Here is a 20,354-nt window from a genome sequence, read left to right as displayed (position 1 = left end):
TTTCCCACAGTTCATAGCGATTTGATGGATTTGGGTCCCCATAAACACACGACAAGTAATAATCTATGCCATTGAATTCGACATAGACATCTACTATTCTTGCAGACTGATACAACTTAGATAGTACATGTTTTTCCAGAAAAAAGCAATTCCTCCACTTCTACCTATAGGAGGAATCGATATTACATAATCAAAGCCTAGAGAAACACATACATCCCTAACAACATTACAATTATTAAGAGTTTCTACTAGGAATAATAAGTCGGGTGAATACAAAGGCTTGAATTCCTTCAATCTTTCTTCAGTTAGTTGTGCTTGTAAACCCCGACAGTTCCAGGATATGACTCTCATAGTGACAGTGGGGGTACCGGACCCCCGCGCCTCTGTCTATTGGAGAGGCTGCAGTGCAGGAACCAGATGATTCACATGGTTCCTCTTTAGGCGGACACAGGACCATCCGCTCTGCAACAACAGGAACAGGAGTGTCATTAATAACAATTGACACCTTCCTCTTCTTACGCATCTTCATCTATTCATCCTGGTTTTCAAAGTTGTGAAACTCCATAAACTCTTCTTCAGTGCATTTGCCTTTGGTCATCCTAAGTTGTTGGTATTCTGCCTCCTCAACTTGTTGACGGAAATTGTCCAAACCGGCAGACATATCTGACATTTGTAAACCATTACCATGAGAGAAAATAGAGCTAGTGATACCTGGAATCACTACATTCATATCGGCATAGATGTCTGAAGTGTTGACATCAGAGAAACCATCTTCGTGGTGAGGTTGAGTTTCTTCAAAGAATGCTCTTTTCCGCTTTCCAGATTGTGGTGGTGAACCAGATGCCTTGTAAACCATTTTTTCAGTAGTCAAATTTGTGTCTATCTCCACCGAGGAACTCAAAGGGATGTCTTGATTGATTGAAGAAGGTCCAGTAATCGTATCTTCAATCGTAATATCGGCGGGATCAAAAGGGCTCTGATTCTGATCTTCATCGTCATCATCATGGCCATCATCGTCATCGTTGTTATCATCCTGAGCATTGGCACCCATCTCCAAAGGGCATTCCTTTTTCTCATGCGTCAACATCCCACAAGACACACATAAGTTCCGAAGTCTCTATAGTGGAGACGAAGAACTGTATTCTGACCCGGCGCAAATTGAAAGGTCTTCTGAAATTTAAGAGGCTCATCGATATTCCAATTAAGCTGGACTCAAACACAGTCTGTGAGATTGACATCTTCATTGAAATCTGTATCAACCATCTGCCCGATTTTATCTCCAATGAAGTCAACCGTCTCGCGATTGAGGAATTGTGCCGGAATCCCTCTAATCTGGATCCAGAAAGTGATTGTTTTTAATTCCTCGTCAGAGATGTTGGGGAACCAACGCCGAGTAACCAGCATCCACTCGCTGAAGGACCAAGGCCCACGCTGGAGAACCATCTGAACCGCCTCTTCGGACTTGAATACAAACTGAAAAGTTGACGGAGAGATAACACGCCTAACCACTTGAGATCCCAAACCCCAAAGTCGGGGCATCTGATTAATTAGGGCTCGCATATTGTGTTTACGCGGATTAACCAGAACCCCAATTATCACATAGCGATTCGCCTCAGCCGCCTGAATACACATCGCCTGAGGGAGAGCAATTGGTGCATCATCCGCTCCGAGATTGATTTCTTGAAATTTTTGGTGGATAGAAGACATAGTGATTTATGATTTGCAGGGAAGAGAAAAAGAAAGAGTAAGAGGGAAAGAACAATTTATAGAAGTAAGAATCCATGGCGGTTTATCAATTTCGAAGTAACTGAAAAAGAAACCGCTAAAGAATTGTCTCAACGGACAAAAGCCGGCAGGAAAACCGCTTGTAACCGCCGAACAAGAAGAAAACGAGAAGAAAAAATAACTGTCGGCAAAATCGCCTTTTTGATCGCCTAGAGAGAGAAGAACCATTTTTATTTGAGTTTTTCTTACCAATTACATTATAAAAACTTGACCAAATATTAAAATTTTAAACCGAAATCAAACTGAATCACCTAATTTATGTTCAATTTGGCTTTTTGGTTACTGTCTTTTTTGTTCGCCTCTTAAAGAAACATATAACCAAAGTATTTTTTGTTGTTGATTAAAATCAACATATTCAGAGATCGACTCGGTTGCTGCATACTTGATAGGAAATAATCTTCATTTTTTTACATTTAGAAGATGAAATTGTAAGAATCCTCTTTCTCAACGTCAACAGTATGTATTTGCAGAAATAACGACCTGAGCAATCATTCGGCGATGGAATTCTGGAGAAGGAAAAAGGCGAAGGGCAAGGCGAGAGAGTACTTCCTCGAAAATGGAAGCAAATTTCTTCAGGAACTCATCACCGACTGTAACGGCATATCAAACCCTATCTGAATGTTCTCTTACGATCATATCATCAAGTCCACAAATTATTTCCATGATATCAATCCCTATTTCTTCCCCATATAAGTTTTGGTCACATGGATGCACGATTGTTGCCTTGGAATGTTTGATTGAAGATTGCCAAAGAGGTTGCGATCGCTATCACTTATCTTCACACAGCTTTCCCTAGGATCATTGTACACAGACTTATCAATCAAGAGAGTGTTATGTTGGATAAGAATTGGACGGCTAAGCTGACTGATTTCTAGCGTTCCATAACACTTCCTGAGGGCAAGACGTGTAGAAAGTAAATTTAGAAGAGACAAATATTGCAATGTAAAAAAACGATTCAAAACACGGAAAAATGTTTTATAAAAGCGGATTAAGAAAAAACGAAAAGTGGAGGGGAGATGATATCTTTCCTTAATTCAAAATATCTCCCGCAGTGTAGCGGTTAGATGAGATAATAAATCTCAGGATACAACCACTGATATTCGTATAATCGCAACATTCGATTATAGAATGTGACAAACTAAAATTCTACGATATACTTTCGAACGCTTACTTTTGAAAGAAGAAAGGAGATGCAAGAGATTGAAGGATGTGTGAAATTTGTGAGCAGAGAGCGATTGAAAAATGAGAGAGGAGAAGTCGATATATATAGCGAAAGAGATAGGAGCGTCACACTTAATCAGTGTGTTAAGGACGTGATTAATTGTGCGCTAATGACGCGATTTGGGCGTTTATCTTGGCATAATTTTTGGGATAGACATTTGACTGCAGTTTAATGTTGTGATTCTATAGGAATTTGAACAAAAAATTTTAACAATTTGGGCCAGAAATATTGACCAAAACGTGGCCCAAAAAGAACATCTTTTGTGGGCCTTCGGCCCAAATTCACCAAGACCCAAGACCCAAGACTCAAGACCCAAGACCCAAGAACCAAGACCCAATACCCAAGACCCAAGATCCAAGCCCAGCTCGGCTCGGCTCGGCGGCGGCGGCGGTGTGCGAGGGGTCCTTCGTTCTCCTTCAACACTTTGAACAATGTCATGTGTATGTCTATATTGATATGACTCTTATTTTTCTGAATCCTTGGATGTGGGAATTTTAGTTATTCCTCATATTTTTAACTAGCCTTAAAAGGCTTATTTTTATTCACACTTCTCCAAATGTAAAAGCTTTTGGGCTTTGTAAATATTTGGTCCAACAATTTCCCACATAAATAGAAATAACTCTAGACATACGACCGGACTGACTCGAAAACTTGACTAGACTAGACTAGACGGATTTTCGAGAGTATATACGAAAAATTCTACTGTGTTTGAGATAGTAGTATGTTTCAACCTTGAACCAATCTATGTTAATATCTGTCGCGCTTACTCAGCCAGGAGGTGAACATGATGTCTTGAACCACCCGGATTTTGATGTAAACCGAGACAACAAATACAACTCAGTTTCATTTTCTCATAACTAAGTTCTCTATTGTATTCATTTTGGCCTTGAACTTGCCTGGTGAATCATGAGTGAAGTTGGAGAATATATGCTTTTGTTTTTTCATTCTCCTAGAAACGGACCCATTTCACACTCACTATGTGATTTTGCCAATTGTCTTTGTTTTAAGAAGTGTTGTACTTCACTGATATATCAAAGCTATGGACTTATCATTAAAAGCTATGCTTATCTTTTGTAGATATACAATGAAAATTGTATATAAGCACTGTCAATCATCTTGAGACCTAGGTTATGACTATACGTCTTTCAATGCGTTAGATTTTGTTTGATTTAGTTTTCCCTTTTGAACCTTACATCTTGGGATCTCCACTCATGTAGGTGGGGTGTCCATCAAACAACCTCTTTAGTGATAGGCTCCCTTTGATGATTTGAGAACTTGATCACGAGTTAGACCCTTAGTAAATGGATCTGCTAGATTATCGGCTGATTTTATGTAATCGAGTGAGATTACTCAGGTTGTGATCAAGCTTCTAATGGTTTTATGTCGCCTTCTTATGTGACGAGATTTACCATTATAGAGATTATTCAGTGCCCGGGCGATAGCTGACTGACTATCACAGTGTACACGTATTGCCTGGACTGGTTTCTCCCACATTGGAATATCTTCCAAGAAATTTCGGAGCCATTCAGCTTCTTCTGCAACTTTATCTAAAGCTATAAATTTAGACTCCATGGTTGATCGGGCCAGTCGAGTTTGTTTGGAAGACTTCCAAGAGACTACTGCACCACCAAGGGTAAAAACATATCCACTTGTGGATTTCGAGTTTTTGGTGTCAGATATCCAGTTTGCATCACTGTATTCTTCCAAAACTGCTGGTTCTCTTCCATAGTGCAGCCCATAACTTTTTGTGTATCAAATGTAATTTAATACTCTAGTTATGGCTTTCCAGTGTTTTTGTGTCCTAGATTACTTGTATAGCGACTTAGTACATTTACCGTGTGCTAGATCAGGTATAGTACAATTAGTTAAGTACATAAGGCTACCAATTATCCATGCATACTCTACTTGGGACACTGCTTCACCTGAGTTTTTGGTCAAAGTGAAGTTGAGAGTCAACAGGAGTTTTTGCAGTTTCATTTGAATAGGTTTTGAACAGTGCAAGTATCTTTTCAGCATAATGAGCTTGAGACAAGGTAATCCCATCAGAAATTCTTGTGATTTGTACCCCGAGAATGACATCTGCTAGATCCATGTCTTTCATGTCAAACTGTGCACTAAGCATGTTCTTAGTTTGTTGGATTATGTCATTGTTGCTGCCAATAATTAACATGTCATCTACATATAAACATAGTAAGATATATCCATTAGGGGTCGTTTTTATGTAAATGCATCTATCACATTCGTTAATGCTGAAGCCATCTGACATCATTGCATTGTCGAATTTTTCATCGGGAGTGGACATAGCTTCAGTAAATGTTCTTGGTTTGTTCTCGGTGAGAAAGACCATCAAGAATTCAGGACCGAAGGATTTTTCTTTACGAGCTCTTTTGCTGCGTCTAGGTTCAATCTCTTCATCTTCTGAAGCAGGAACCCCAGATGTGGTTGCCTCATCTTCCCGAGGACGTTTTAGATTTTGTCTATCCTTGCCCGAGAAAATGTGTTAAAAAAAGAAACATTTCTTGATTCCATTATTGTATTCACCTTAATATCCGGTACATCTGATTTGTGAACCAGAAACCGATAAACACTACTGTTGCATGCATATCCAATAAAAATACAATCAACAGTTTTTGGTCTTATGGTGACCTTTTTAGGAGGTGGCACAGTGACCTTTGCTAGGCACCCCCACACTTTCAGCTATTTGTACGAAAGTACTCTACCTGTCTATAGTTCATATGGCGTTTTGCCAGTTATTTCGTTGAGGATATAGTTTGTAGTGAGAATTGCTTCCCCCCCCCCCACAGATTCTGGGGTAACCCAGATTCCTGCAATATTGCATTCATCATCTCTTCAAGAGTTTGATTTTTGCGTTCCACAACTCCATTAGATTCTGGTGAGTAAGGAGCGGTGGTCTGATGTATAATGCCTTTTTCTAGACAAAAAACATTGAATGGACCATCATATTCGCCTCCTCTATCACTCCTAACAATTTTAATAGTTTTACTGAGTTGACTTTCAACTTCGGTTTTATATTCTTTGAATTTCGCCAAGACTTCATCTTTACTTCTTAGTAAATAGATGTAACAGTATCTTGTACAGTCATCAATGAAAGTTACAAAATAATTTTTACCTCCTCTAGATTGTACTAACTTTAAGTCGCACAAATCTGTGTGTATGAGGCCTAGAGGTTTGGTAGTTCGATCGACATGAGGAGATAGAGTTTTTGTGAGTTTTGCTTGTACACATATCTCACATTTTTTTAATTATTATTTTGCATTTGGGGATTAAGTTCGAATTTATTAATCTTTGTATAGATTTATAATTCACATGTCCTAATCGTTCATGCCATAAATCAAAAGACTCAACCAAGTAAGAAGATTCATTCTTATTAATTGAACTGGTAGAAGGTACATCATTTTTGAGGACAGTCATTACACACATTTTGATTAAGTCCTCTTTAACATAACCATTCCCAATAAAAACTCCATGTTTCCTTAAAATCAGCTGGTTAGACCCAATGCGGACGTCGAATCCGTGCTTGTTGATCATGGTTCCAGAGATCAGGTTTTTCCTCATTTTTGGCATATGCTACACATTGGTGATGGTGACTTCTTTGCCCGAAGTCATCTTTAAGACCACATTGCCTATGCCTTCAATCTTGGAGTAGGACTCATTTCCCATCAACAAGTGCACATTGTTCTTGTATTTTTTGTAGGTTGAGAACTGGTCTTTGTCCATGCAGATGTGAGTGGTTGCACCAGTGTCATACCACCACGTTTTTGGGTTTGGCTCAACCATGTTGACTTCTGTGACCATTGCATACAGATCAGCTTGAGTCAAGTTGGATTGGCCTTTGTTGTCCCTCAGCCTGCTTCGACATTCTTTGGAGGTGTGTCCCTTCTTGTGCAATAGGTGCACTTCCCAACAAATTTGGTTTTTGGGAGTTTCCTTTTTGAAGGAAGTGGATGATGATGGAGCAAACTTGTTTTGCCTTCTTTTGGGAGGAAATTTCCCGTTGCCTTTGACTTTCCCTTTTCCCTTGTTCTTGAACTTTGCTACATTTGCATTTTAGGAGTGAAATGGTTCAGGGTTGACAAGCGCGGCAGCTTTTACCTCGCGTTTCAAAGACTCATTTTGCAGCCTGGAAATCAGATTTGACAAGGTCATAGACTTCTGCTTATGATCCAAATAGTTTCTGAAGTCTACCTAGCTAGGAGGTAGGTTGTCGACGAAGCAATTCACTATGAAGGTTTCACAGATCTTCATTCCTTCATCAGCGATTTCTTGAAAAATCATTTGAAGTTCATAGACTTGTTCCATGATGGGCCTTGAGTCCACCATCATGTACCTCGTAAATTTGGAGGTTGCATACCTTCCAGATGATACATTGAAAGTCTTGTACTTCTTATCCAAAGCTTCCCAGAGATCCTGGATGACTTGATTTCGCAATACATGTTGAACAATTGGTCAACCAAGCGACTCTGAATGTAATCTTTGCAAAGGAAGTCCCCATGGACCCATGCTTCAACGCTTGCAACAGCACGCACATTAGTATTCCCAGCTGGCAAAGCAGGTTTTTCCTCAGTGAGATACCTATCCAGATGCAAAGTGCACAGGAAAAAGTGCATCTTTTGCTGCCACTGTTTGAAGTTGGTACCATCAAACTTATCCGGTGAGATACCTGCAGCGATAGCGCTGGGTAAAATTGGAATGTTTGTAGGCAGGGATCCGAGTGCTGCATCTCCAACCGCTATGGGTGTTGATTCAGCGACATCATCGTGTCCTCCATCCACGGATTTCTCCACGTTTTTCGACATCTGTTCCAAAAAAGAGACAGAAAAATGTTAGATTCGTTGAATAGAATCGATAGAATAACAATTAACAATACAAGTCGCTAATTTATGCGTTCTGCGGAAACGCTATAGCGGTCGTAGAATCGCGTTTGAGTTTTGAACTCGAGACGATTTACAGACACGAAAAGGAAGTTATGAAAACTGTCCTTGTGTGGTCCAATGAAGTTTCGCGTAACTTGCCAGAGGCCTTCGCGGAAACCGTTTCTGTTTGTAAAAAACAAATCGTTTTTTCCTTAAAACGTTTTCTGAAAATCGTTTGTAAAGCAATATAGGATCCGATTCAAGCGATAACCAGGATCAGATTATTTTGAATTACTGTAGAAAGTAAATTTAGAGGAGACAAATATTGCAATGTAAGAAAACGATTTAAGACACAGAAAAACGTTTTATAAAATCAGATTAAGGAAAAACGAGAAGTGGAGGAGAGATGATCTCTTTCCTTAATTCAAAATATCTCCCGCAGTGTGGCGGTTAGATGATAATGAATCCCAGAATAACCACTGATATTCGTATAATCGCAACACCTGATTATAGAATGTGACGAACTAAAATTCAACGATATACTCTCGAACACTTACTTTTGAAAGAAGAAAGGAGACGCGAGAGATTGAAGGATGTGTGAATTTTGTGAGCAGAGAGCGATCGAAAAATGAGAGAGGAGAGGTCGATATATATAGCGAAGGAGAAAGGAGCGTCGCACTTGATCAGCGTGTTAATGACGTAATTAATTGTGTGCTAATGATGCGATTTGGGCGTTAATCTTGGCGTGATTTTTGGGATAGACATTTGACTGCAGTTTAATGTCGTGATTCTGTAGGAATTTGAACCAAAAATTTTAACAATTTGGCCAGAAATGTTGCCAAAATGTGGCCCAAAAAGAACGTCTTTTGTGGGCCCACATTCACCAAGACCCAAGACCCGAGCCCGGCTCGGCTCGGCGGCGGCGGCGGCGCGCGAGGGATCCTTGGTTCTCTTTCAACACTTTGAACAATGTCATATGTGTGTCTATATTTATATGACTTTTATTTTTCTGAATCCTTGGATGTGGGAATTTTAGTTATTCCTCACATTTTTAACTAGCCTTAAAAGACTTATTTTTATTCACACTTCACCAAATGTAAAAGCCTTTGAGCTTTGTAAATATTTGGTCCAGCAAGACGTGGATCCAAGATTTGGGAGCTCTGAGATATACATGATATATACGCAGATTCACTTTCTTTCTTGACGGAGATAGTGAAAAAATACACAGATGTTTACAGTTTTGGAATCCTTATGATGGTTCTTCTTAAGGGAATACCAGTATTTTTGCATAGATCAGATGACGGGTTGGATCCTTCAGATAGAATTCTTGATCATGTCAAGGATCTGCAAAAGAGAGGAGAAACTGTTGAATTTGGGGGTGTTGGAGGTAAAAACCGCACCCCGGTTTTCTCCGGTACAAACCGAGATCGGCGTAACATAAGCTCGGTTTATGAAGGGATGTACCGGGAAAGATGGGCCGAGTGAAACATTGGGCCGAACACAGCCCATTAGGCCGAGGTCGGTGAGAAATCTCTCGAAGGAATGGAGGGCTTCCCTGAGCTCGGTCGAAATAGGAAGGTTTCCTAACGGAAAAAGGAAACCTTAGATAAAAAAGGAAAGGAACCGAGAGAAAAGGAAAGTACTCTCGGTCCCAAATCGTCTGAGGCGTGCTTGAAGACCGACTTAGAGGATATATATAAAGGGAGATGAATCGACACCAGAGAACATAAGATATTCCCGAGAAGACTTAAAGACTGAGAACTCACTACGCTAGCTTCTTAGTCGCCTTAAGTCTTAGTTTGTTATTGTCTACCTGAATAACCGAACTCAGTTGTATTTTACTTGATTCAATCTAATAAAAACCGAGCTTCCAATCTAAAAGTATTGTTTTGTCCATTGTCGATATTTACATATTAACAATTGGCGCGCTAGGGAGGGGGCCTTAAACAGATTTCTCAAGTTTTAGATCGGACTTCGGAAAGATTGAATCAGCGATGGCAGACCAAGCCAACATTCACGAAGAAGGAAACCCTTTTGGTGGAGAGAACGCTAACGCCCCAACAGAACAAGGAGGAGGAACTCCTGGAGAAAACGCTGGAACTATAGCCGGCCAAACCCCCGCAGCCGTAGGAGGTTATGGAACCGAACTACTGCTCCAAGTGTTCAATGCCCAGTTTAGGCCATCAACAAAAGATGGCGGCACAAATCGCCGAGCTCAGTCAAGCACGAACTCCTCTTCGAGTTCGGAACATCATTGACGATCTTAATACCGACGGAGATCCAGCCGGAACTATGAGGTCTACTGCAGTCGGATCAGCGAATGCACCAGCATCAGATTTAAGCCGAGACGCCGAGTTCGAAGCAATGAAGGCGCAGCTTCGCGATATCACTTCGAAGATACATCAAGCAACAAGCGCGGCTCCGGAAATCGAGCACGTTATTCAGGAAACGCAGAAAACACCCTTCACACCGCGCATAGCAGGGACGCCGGTCAAACACATGGAGAAAATGAAGATAAAAGTCTACGAGGGCAATTCCGACCCTCGACACTTCTTGACATCGTTCGGCATCTGCATGAACCGATACCAGTTCAAATCAGCCGAAGAGAGAGACGCAGTTCAGTGCCAACTATTTGTGGAAAGCTTGGGAGGAGTAGCTCTCGATTGGTTCTCGCGACTCGAAGCCAATTCAATCGATAACTACAAGGAGTTAACGACGGCTTTCGTCAAACACTTTTCCATGTTCATTGGACAGAACACCAAGAACTCCGAGCTCTGGCAAATAGCCCAAGGACCAAGCAAGAGCCTTCGTGATTTCATCCAGCGCTTCAAGACGATCGTTGCTAATTGTACGATTAGCGATGAAGCCGCTCTCCTATGTCTTCAGAAAGGAGCTCGGATAAAGACTAACTTTCGGAGCGCGATCACTCATAACCCTCCATAGACATTAGAAGACGCGTTGCACCGAGCTAATACCTACATCGCCGAAGAGGAAGAAGAAGCCGCTTACGAGCAGAGTTATTCAACGAAGCAACCCGAACGTCCAAAAACCGCAACCAATGAGCCGCAATCGGGATACGGTCGAGGGTATGAGAATCGCAAGAAGTTCTATGCTAATGCAATCCAACAACCGAACAAACAATGGAACAATAAGTGGGTCCGCGGTGAAGAAGATCAAGACGAATCATTGTTCTGCGAGTTCCATAGCCATAGGGGCCACAGCACCGAAGAATGCAGACATCTGCGAGAATACCTACTCGGCCTATATCGAAAGGAACCGATCTCGGTCGACGATCTCCGACGTTCGAACGCGTCTAAGAGCGGCGGGCAACTTTCGATTGACGATCTCCGTCGTTCACATATGCCTCGACCAAACAATGAACAGCTTGAGAAAGCACTCGCCAAAGATCCACCAACTCCACCGGCTTTACCTACGTTACCGCCGCCACCACCGAATCCGCCTGTTTTGCCCGAGCAACAGAAACGGAATCGTGATGACCGAGCACCAGAGAATCACGCTCCTAAGGCGCGGAAACGTGTCAACATGATAATGGGGGCAATCGAAGCTTGCAGTTATTCGGTTCGAGCCATCAAAGAGTACAGCAGACAGTCCGCCAGCGCGCCCAAAGCCCCGCAGGATCCGCCGAAGGGAACACCCTTGGTATTTACCGAGGCCGATACAATCGGGCTGCATAAACCACATAACGATGCCCTCGTTGTCGAGCTGCTCCTCGACGACGTCGAAGTTAGCCGCATTCTGGTCGATACGGGCAGCTCGGTTAACATTATATTCAAGGAAGCACTTGACCAGCTCGAGTTGGCATCAGATAGGATTGAGCCGTTTATCGAACCACTTACCGGATTCGATGGAGAACGTTGTATGACGGTCGGCATGGTCAACATTCCGATCTACCTCGGCGGAGTCGCTAAGATTATCCAGTTCCTTATCTTCGATAAACCGGCGATCTACAACGCTATTCTCGGAACACCTTGGCTACACGCAATGAAAGCAGTCGCCTCGACATACCATCAATGCCTAAAGTTCCCGACTCCCGACGGTGTTTACACTCTCTGAGGAAACCAAGCCGTTGCTCGATCGTGCTACATAAACGAGTGCAGACTTCATTCGGCCAACCAAGCATGTGTCATTAGCTCGTTAGGACCAACTGACAAGCTCATCGTCCAGAATACAAAACCTAAAAAGGAGTCGATCGTTCAAGTTTGCATCGACGAACTAAGGCCAGAACGTCAAGTCGGAATCGGCGCCGAGCTCGACCCAGTCATCCGCGAGCCACTCATTCACTTTCTGAAACAGCATTCATCGACCTTCGCTTGGTCGGCAGAAGATATGCCCGGGATTGATCCACAGATCGCGTGTCACGAGCTCAACATTGATCCTACGTATAAGCCAATCAAGCAGAAACGCCGAAAGCTCGGACCAGAGAAAGCACAAGCCGTGAACGATGAGGTCGAGCGTTTACTCAAAGCCTGATCCATCACTGAAGTCAAATACCCAGATTGGTTAGCAAACCCCGTGGTCGTAAAGAAGAAGAATGGTAAATGGAGGATCTGCGTCGACTTTACCGACCTCAATAAGGCGTGTCCGAAAGATAGCTTTCTGTTGCCTCATATCGACCGCCTCGTGGAAGCAACTGCCGGGAACGAAATACTCTCGTTTATGGACGCGTTCTCCGGGTACCAACGTACCAACGACTGGTTAACCGGATGTTCATCACAGACCGTGGCATCTACTGCTACAAGGTCATGCCCTTTGGCCAGAAGAATGCTTGAGCAACGTACCAACAACTGGTTAACCGAATGTTCGCGAGCCAGCTCGGGCGAACTATGGAAGTTTACATCGATGATATGCTCGTGAAGTCACTCATCGCTTCCGACCACGTCGGCCATCTTCGCACATGTTTTGATATCTTGGATCAGTATGGTATGAAGCTTAATCCAACTAAGTGTACGTTCGGCGTGACATCTGGAGAGTTCCTCGGATACATCGTTACACGGCGAGGCATTGAAGCTAATCCAAAGCAGATCGCCGCTATTCTCGAGCTCCCGTCACCGACAACCAAACGTGAAGTTCAGCGACTTACCGGACATATCCAGATCGACGGATAAGTGCTTGCCTTTCTACCAACTTCTTCGCGGTAACAAGCATCTCGAATGGAATGAGAAGTGTGAAGAAGCCGTCGCCGAGCTAAAGAAATACTTGTCCACTCCGCCAGTTTTATCCAAACCAAAAACCGGCGAAACACTTTATCTTTACATCGCGATTTCGGAGTTCGCAGTCAGCAGTGTTCTTGTTCGAGAAGATCACGGCGAGCAGAAGCCAATTTTCTACACAAGCAAATCCCTCGATGGATCGGAGTATCGTTATCCGACTTTGGAGAAATTCGCCTTTGCCGTGGTCATTTCTGCACGGAAGCTACGCCCGTACTTCCAGTCTCACGCGATCGTGGTCCTAACCGATTACCCTCTTCGTACTTTCCTCCATAGCCCAAGTCAGTCCGGACGACTCGCTAAGTGGGCTATCGAACTCAGTGAATATGACATCGAATATCGAGGCAGAACAGCAACGAAGTCTCAAGTCCTAGCAGATTTCTTGGTCGAACTACCACCGGAGCTCGTCGAAGATAATCCGGTCGTACAACCCTGGATTCTTCACGCCGACGGTTCACATCCCATAAAGGATCCGGAGTCGGAATTCGCCTCAAATCACCCGAAGGAGAGGTTATCGAGCAGTCATTTCGACTCGGCTTCCCGACATCTAACAACGAAGCCGAGTACGAAGCATTGATTGCCAGATTACGACTCGCCAAAGGCATCGGCGCCGAGCACGTACACGCCTACTGCGACTCTCAACTCGTGGCTAACCAGCTTCACGGCAAATACGAGGCCAAGAAGGACCGCATGGACGCATATCTCAAAGTTCTTAAGGATATTGCTTCAGAGTTCTCTACCTTCGAGCTTACGAAGATACCTCAAGACCAGAATGCAACCGCCGATGCCTTAGCCGCTCTCGCGACTAATTCCAATCCCGATCTTCGACGAACTATCCCAATTGCAGCAATCGAGCACGCTCCGAACTGCAACATCATGACGAGACGATGCGATTACGAAGCCCAACCCAACCTTGCTCCGCCCCTCACCCAAAAGACAAAACCTAAAGAGGTCATTCCCGATCATAACGACGACACGGACGAGCTCAATGACAACGAATCTAAGCCCGAGGATGAATCCGAAGGCCAGCATGTCCCAATCGATATCGAAGCCGAAGGAGAGGACGAACCCGAAGATTGGACCTTAGAAATTGTGGGACACATTGGAGATGGAACAGTCCCCGCAGATAAATGGGCAGCTCGATACGTGGTCATTAAGGGTACTCTCCTCAGATGGGATGCGTCCGGAGTACTCTTGACATGCGTTCACGACAATGACATCACGGAAGTAATGCAAAAGGTCCATGAAGGAGAAGGAGGAAATCATTCTGGAGTTCGGTCTTTGGCCTTTAAGATCAAGAAAGCTGGCTATTACTGGCCTACTATGCTCTCCGATTGCGAAAAGTATACGACACGCTGCGAGAAGTGCCAACGTGTTGGTCCAATGATCAATCTTCCTACCAAGCTCCTGATGACCTCGACCGCACCATATCCTTTCATGCGCTGGGCAATGGACATCATCGGTCCTTTTCGCCGATCTACAACTCAGAAGCAATATGTTCTGGTCGTCACGGATTACATCACCAAATGGGTCGAAGCCAAAGCATACCCCGAGATTCATGGAATTGATGTCAAAAAGTTCGTCTGGAAGTTCATCATCTGCCGACACGGAGTCCCGTACGAGATCGTTACAGACAACGGAACCCAGTTCACTTCGATCATTTTCCAAGATTTTTGTGCCAAGTGGAAAATCCGACTAAGTTTCTCTACCCCGCGGTACCCGCAAGGAAACGGACAAGCTGAAGCCACAAACAAGACCATAATTGACGGACTAAAGAAACGACTCGACACCGCTAAGCGAACTTGGGCAGACGAACTTGACGGCGTCTTGTGGTCTCACCGAACTACACCACGACGTTCGACCGGTCAGTCACCATTCTTCCTTGCATATGGCACAGAAGCTATGTGTCCAGCCGAACTCAACGTCCCAAGTATTCGCCGAACTATGCTTACCCAGCAACCCGACGCGAATGACAACATGATGATCGACGCACTCGACTTAGTCGAAGAACATCGCGAACGAGCATTGCTCCGGATACAGAACTACCAACAACTTGCAGCTTGCTACTACAATAAAAAAGTTAAGGGCTGTCACTTTGAAGATGGCGATCTCGTACTTCGCAAAGTCTATCAAAACACAGAAGAGAAGAACGCAGGAAAACTTGGCGCGAACTGGGAAAGACCGTATCAGGTTATGAAAGTCGTTAAACCCGGCGTTTATCAACTTATGAAGTTAGACGGAACTCCGATCCCGCGATCTTGGAACTCAATGCATCTTAAACGATACTACTACTAGTTCGTTGCGAGCTCAAAGCAAAAAAAAAAAAAAAAAAAAAAAAAAAGCCTCCGAACTACTTAGTCGGAGCAAAAAACACTTTTGTACTTAGAACTATGAATGGCTTGATCCCTTCAAAGGGCCGTAGGCAGCTCGTTACCGAGTCCAGCTATAACATCAATAAAATTTTATTAAGTCAAATCTGTCTAAGTTCTACTTCGGAAATCACAAGGGACCGAATTCTTCTACATCGACTTCCTGGCCAGTTGTTCGATAGCATTCCACATGAATGCAAACTTAAAAAAGCCGAGATCCTCGCAAGCACCCACATGGTGTCGTGGTTAAACCACATATCAAAAGCCGGGACCAGTCCCGCAGTTGAATTTCTAAGTCACCAAGAACAATAAGCCGAGCACATCTCGCATACTTAGGTTCGACTTAGAAAAACCTTGAACTCGTTTCGTACGTTTACAGGAGTTCGAATTGCACTTTGGTTCACTCTTCCAGTACGAAACGATTCACTTCGGTTCCCCAGGCCGAGCTTAAACGCTCGCACAATAAGCCGAACTCCTCAGATTCGCACCATAAGCCGAGTTCACAACACTCGCAAAACGTAAGCCGAATTATCGCAATTCGCTATCGAAAGATAAAAACTATGTTCGAACATCATCTGGTATATTCCGGTCTAGTACTTGAAAGATTTTTCTAAGTTACCGACGAAAGAAAAGTCGAAAATTCAAACTAGTTGCCGATGTGCTACTTGAAAACTTCTTCTAAATCACCAAGATAGGAAAAAAGGAAGTAAAAACGAGCATATAAATTAAGAGCCTCCCGAGAGGCAAATAAGTTCAAAAGCCCACCAAGGGCTCGGAAATAAAAGTATTACAAGCAAAATAACCCATGAAAGGGCAAATAAGTTCGAGAGTTAGAAAGAACAGAAAAAGATTAAGCGGTCTTCGAGGTCGCGGCTTGATCGGCGTTGAGCATATCCTCGTTCGAACCAAACTGTTCGCCTACCATTGGATCCTGAGCACTTTGGGTCACATTCGCGACTGGCACGTCATCCTCCTCAGCGAAGGGAGACAATCCGCTTGTCCTCTTCAGTAAGGACGCAAACGTCGATCGAACGGAACTCCTCCAGGGCCTTGGTGTGCTTTGCTTCGATGTCCGCTACCATCTCGGGCGGAACCTCGTACAAGCCCTTCTTTTTGAGCTGCTTGATAAAACCGAGGACTCCGGTGAGCTGATTGTAGACTAGGTACGGTTTAAGAGCTCGGTCAGCATCATCCAAGCTTCGGATGACCTTCTCTAAACGCTCGCAGGCCTTTGCGTGAACGCCCTTGGCCCGAGCCTTCCAATGTGCCACCATGTCCTGCAGTCGCCCCTTGTCCTTCTCGAATTCCCTAGAAAGTAGGCTTTGAGCCTCGGTCAGCTCAGCTTTCACTGCCTTCAGCTCCGCGCTCTCCTGTTTTAGCAGCTCCACCGAAGAGTGCAGAGTTTCATTGATTTGGAGCTCGGTGGCAAGACGCTCCTCTGTTTTCCTAACCCTTTCCTCGAGCTCGGTGACCCTCACTTGCTCGTCAAAAAGAGCCACTTCGTAAGCGGCGACCATATTGTTGGTTTGACTAGCGAGCTGCGAAAGGGAAATCTCGAATCAGTGCTCACACTTAAGATAATTAAATAAAGGAGTGAAGCCAGAAAATTACCACAGCAGTTGTACGTGCGATTCCCTTGTACATGTTAGGGAACCGGAGCTCAGGGACCGATGGGAGACTCGGGACCTCGATCGAGATTTTATGGTACAAGTCGGCACAGGCATCGACATTCTCCTCGAAGGGGGTTTCTTCGTCGTAGTCGAAGAAAACCTTAGCCCGTTTAACTGGCTCTGAACCTGGAGATCCTTCGGTCTGATCCCTTTCCTGTCTTTTTCTGGACCGAGAGGCTTCGGCTCGATCCTGAGGTAATGCAAGATCCAACATTACGGTTGTCGGTGGCTCGGCTTCAGCAGGAGCATCCTGTGCTCGGGAGGAGTCTTCAGCTCTCTTAGTCTTCTTCGAAGACTTTTTCTTTTTCAGCATTCTCTGACCAGCATGATCACGGGAGTTCGCAGCAAGCGGCGGATCCTCAGGTTGTACCTGGACCACTTCGGTAGCAGCAACAGGGTTCGGAGTCACTTCAGTCGGTTCTTCCTCGCCAAAAAGAGTGGGGATTTCGTCCAAGGAAAACATTCTGGCAGCCCGGGATCGTTTAGCTTGTGGCTTCGGTGCCTTGCGTCTTGGAGGGGCTCGTGGCTTACTTGCTCGAGCTTTTGGCTTGCGCGGTTTCGGTTCTCGAACAGAACCTGTAATAAAGATATGTCAAGAAGGAGTTCAGAGTAAACTCAGGATAAAACAAACAACACCGAGTTCGATAGTCAAACCTGCTTTCTTAGCTCGACGATTAAGAATTTCCTCCCAAACTTCGGGCCAGCGATGCTTACCGGCTTCGCTGAAAGCTGCTTCGAATTCGGAGGTGAGTCCGGAATTGAGGATGATACTTGGGAGATGACGACCTGCAAAGATCCGAAAAAGAGTCAGTGAGATACGAAATCAAAAATTAATAGTAGTACAAGCTCGTCTAGATCTACCAATCGGAATCTTCCACTCTGATTGATTTGGGATGTCAGAATTGCTGACGGTGAGATCGTTCATCTCGAGAAAGAAATACAAAGATTCCCAATCGTTGAATTTACTGGGTTTAGGCCCAGTAACTATATTCTTCTTCGGTTTGGCGTTCGCAGCAAAGAACCACTCATTGGATTTGTGGATGTTCACCGAGAAGAGGTCTTCAAAACGTCGGCTAGATGGAATCTGGCCGAGCTCGTCGCATAGAGATACGAACCCTACGTAGTTCGTTATCGAAGCCGGCATCACCTGCGTGAGAGCCACTCCACGCCGATTACAGTACCCGAGGAGACGAGAAAGGATTGGAAACGAGAGTCCGCATTGCGTGAAATAGGTTAGGTATACGCAAAAGAAGCCCTCGGGGACGTCCCACGGCCGATCTCCAGCTTCTGGAATTATGAAGATGACTCGATCCGCGAGTCCACTTTCTTCGAGCACGGCACGAACAGCACCAGGAGAGGCAGAGGAAGATGGCACGTTGGGGCGAACAACTTTGCGCCTCGGAAGTGGTGGCGAAGCGTGAATCACAGCATTGAGGTTATCCTCGGCAACTTCCGCCTCAGCAGCGCTCTCTTCCTGGTTTTCTTCTTCGAGCTCTTCGATTTTTTTGATCTCATGGACAACGTCGTCAGCGTTCGGTCCAATCCGAGCTCCCGTTTTGCGAGTCTCTATCGCCAAATGTTCGGTCGCTTCAACTCGTGGTCGAGAACGGCTACTGCTAGCACCAACTGATTTAGAATTTTTGCGAACTAATTGAGGAAGGTTGCTCTCTTCCTGTGACGAACTCAATTGTTGAGGGTTTGAAGAAGAGGAGCTCGGCTCCGAGGATTCACGGCGGTCTTCCGGAAGAATTTGGTTAGAAGAAGAATTAATCGAAGAACTAGAAGACATTTTTGAGTTTGGAAAAGTAGATTCGAAGGAGATTTGGGAGAAATGAAGAACAGCTTGAAGATCAATCGGAAAGATTGAAGGTTGATCGGGAAGTTTGAAGATCGATCGGAAAAATCAAGGGTTCGCGGCGGCGAGAGTTGAAGAAACGAGAGAAAACTACAAAAGAAAACTAGAGAGAGAAACAAAATCTAGAGATAAGGGAGAGCAGCGTACCTTATATATGCTGGAGTGAGAATAATGAATGCGAGAGGAGGTTTTTTCTCTTATAAACAGTGGGAATCGTGGGTTCCTCGATTTTCACGAAAATCCCGGAATTCACGCGCTTCATTGAAGACAGGCGCGAAACGTCCGGAAATGTGAATCGACAGCAGTTACCGAGCTTGGTTTGTGATCCAATAATCAAAGAAACAAGTTCGACTGAAAGTCACCTCCTTTCACCGAACTGAGGGAGGGCTAACTGTTGAAGGTAAAAACCACACCCCGGTTTTCTCCGGTACAAACCGAGATCGGCGTAACATAAGCTCGGTTTACGAAGGGATGTACCGGGAAAGATGGGCCGAGTGAAACATTGGGCCGAACACAGCCCATTAGGCCGAGGTCGGTGAGAAGTCTCTCGAAGGAATGGAGGGCTTCCCTGAGCTCGGTCGAAATAGGAAGGTTTCCTAACGGAAAAAGGAAACCTTAGATAAAAAAGGAAAGGAACCGAGAGAAAAGGAAAGTACTCTCGGTCTCATATCGTCTGAGGCGTGCTTGAAGACCGACTTAGAGGATATATATAAAGGGAGATGAATCGACACCAGAGAACATAAGATATTCCCGAGAAGACTTAAAGACTGAGAACTCACTACGCTAGCTTCTTAGTCGCCTTAAGTCTTAGTTCGTTATTGTCTACCTGAATAACCGAACTCAGTTGTATTTTACTTAATTCAATCTAATAAAAACCGAGTTTCCGATCTAAAAATACTGTTTGTCCCTTGTCGATATTTACATATCAACAGGGGGTGATTCCAAAGACATGATGCCTAGTCAGAATCAGATGAAAAAGTTTCTTGAGCTAGCACTGAGATGCTGCGAGTATAGGAATGAAGATAGGCCAAAGATGATCTTGATGGCAAAAAAGCTTAAGCGTATAGAAAAATCACTTCAATGACTTCATTATTTCATCAGCCAACCAAAACGTGACACGTTGGCAATAAGGATTGATCTTTATGGTCCCTAATTAGGGATGGATCCTTCAAATAAATGTCATTTTTGATTTTCTTTTGAGCCATTAAATCATTAGAAACCTAGTTAGAAACTCCTAATAAACATGGTCTTAAGTTCTCCCAAAAAAACTACAAATAAAAACAAGAGGCAAAATAAAAAATTTAACAACAACTTAAAAAGGAATCAATAGAGGGGATGCGTGAAGAGCAAA

General features: G+C 44.1%; 1 protein-coding gene and 1 pseudogene across 1 annotated transcript; one reads left to right on the top strand and one right to left on the bottom strand.

The window, feature by feature from the left end:
• Positions 1 to 1,212: 1,212 nt before the first annotated feature.
• Positions 1,213 to 1,707, bottom strand: LOC112081534. Its single transcript, XM_024148292.1, has one exon. The coding sequence runs from the start codon at positions 1,705 to 1,707 to the stop codon at positions 1,213 to 1,215; it is 495 nt and encodes a 164-aa protein (XP_024004060.1).
• A 782-nt stretch (positions 1,708 to 2,489) lies between these two features.
• Positions 2,490 to 20,087, top strand: LOC112081533 (annotated as a pseudogene).
• The last annotated feature ends 267 nt before the right edge of the window (positions 20,088 to 20,354 follow it).

Source organism: Eutrema salsugineum, unplaced genomic scaffold (genome assembly GCF_000478725.1).
Source record: "Eutrema salsugineum unplaced genomic scaffold, Eutsalg1_0 scaffold_10, whole genome shotgun sequence".
Taxonomy (NCBI): Eukaryota; Viridiplantae; Streptophyta; class Magnoliopsida; order Brassicales; family Brassicaceae; genus Eutrema; species Eutrema salsugineum.
The sequence above is the reverse complement of the archived record's forward strand: the minus strand, read 5'-3'. Positions and strand labels throughout refer to the sequence as shown.

What these genes read in the sequence shown, in the direction of transcription:
- LOC112081534 (XM_024148292.1), bottom strand. Translation starts at nt 1,707, where the DNA reads ATGTCTTCTATCCACCAAAAATTTCAAGAAATCAATCTCGGAGCGGAT.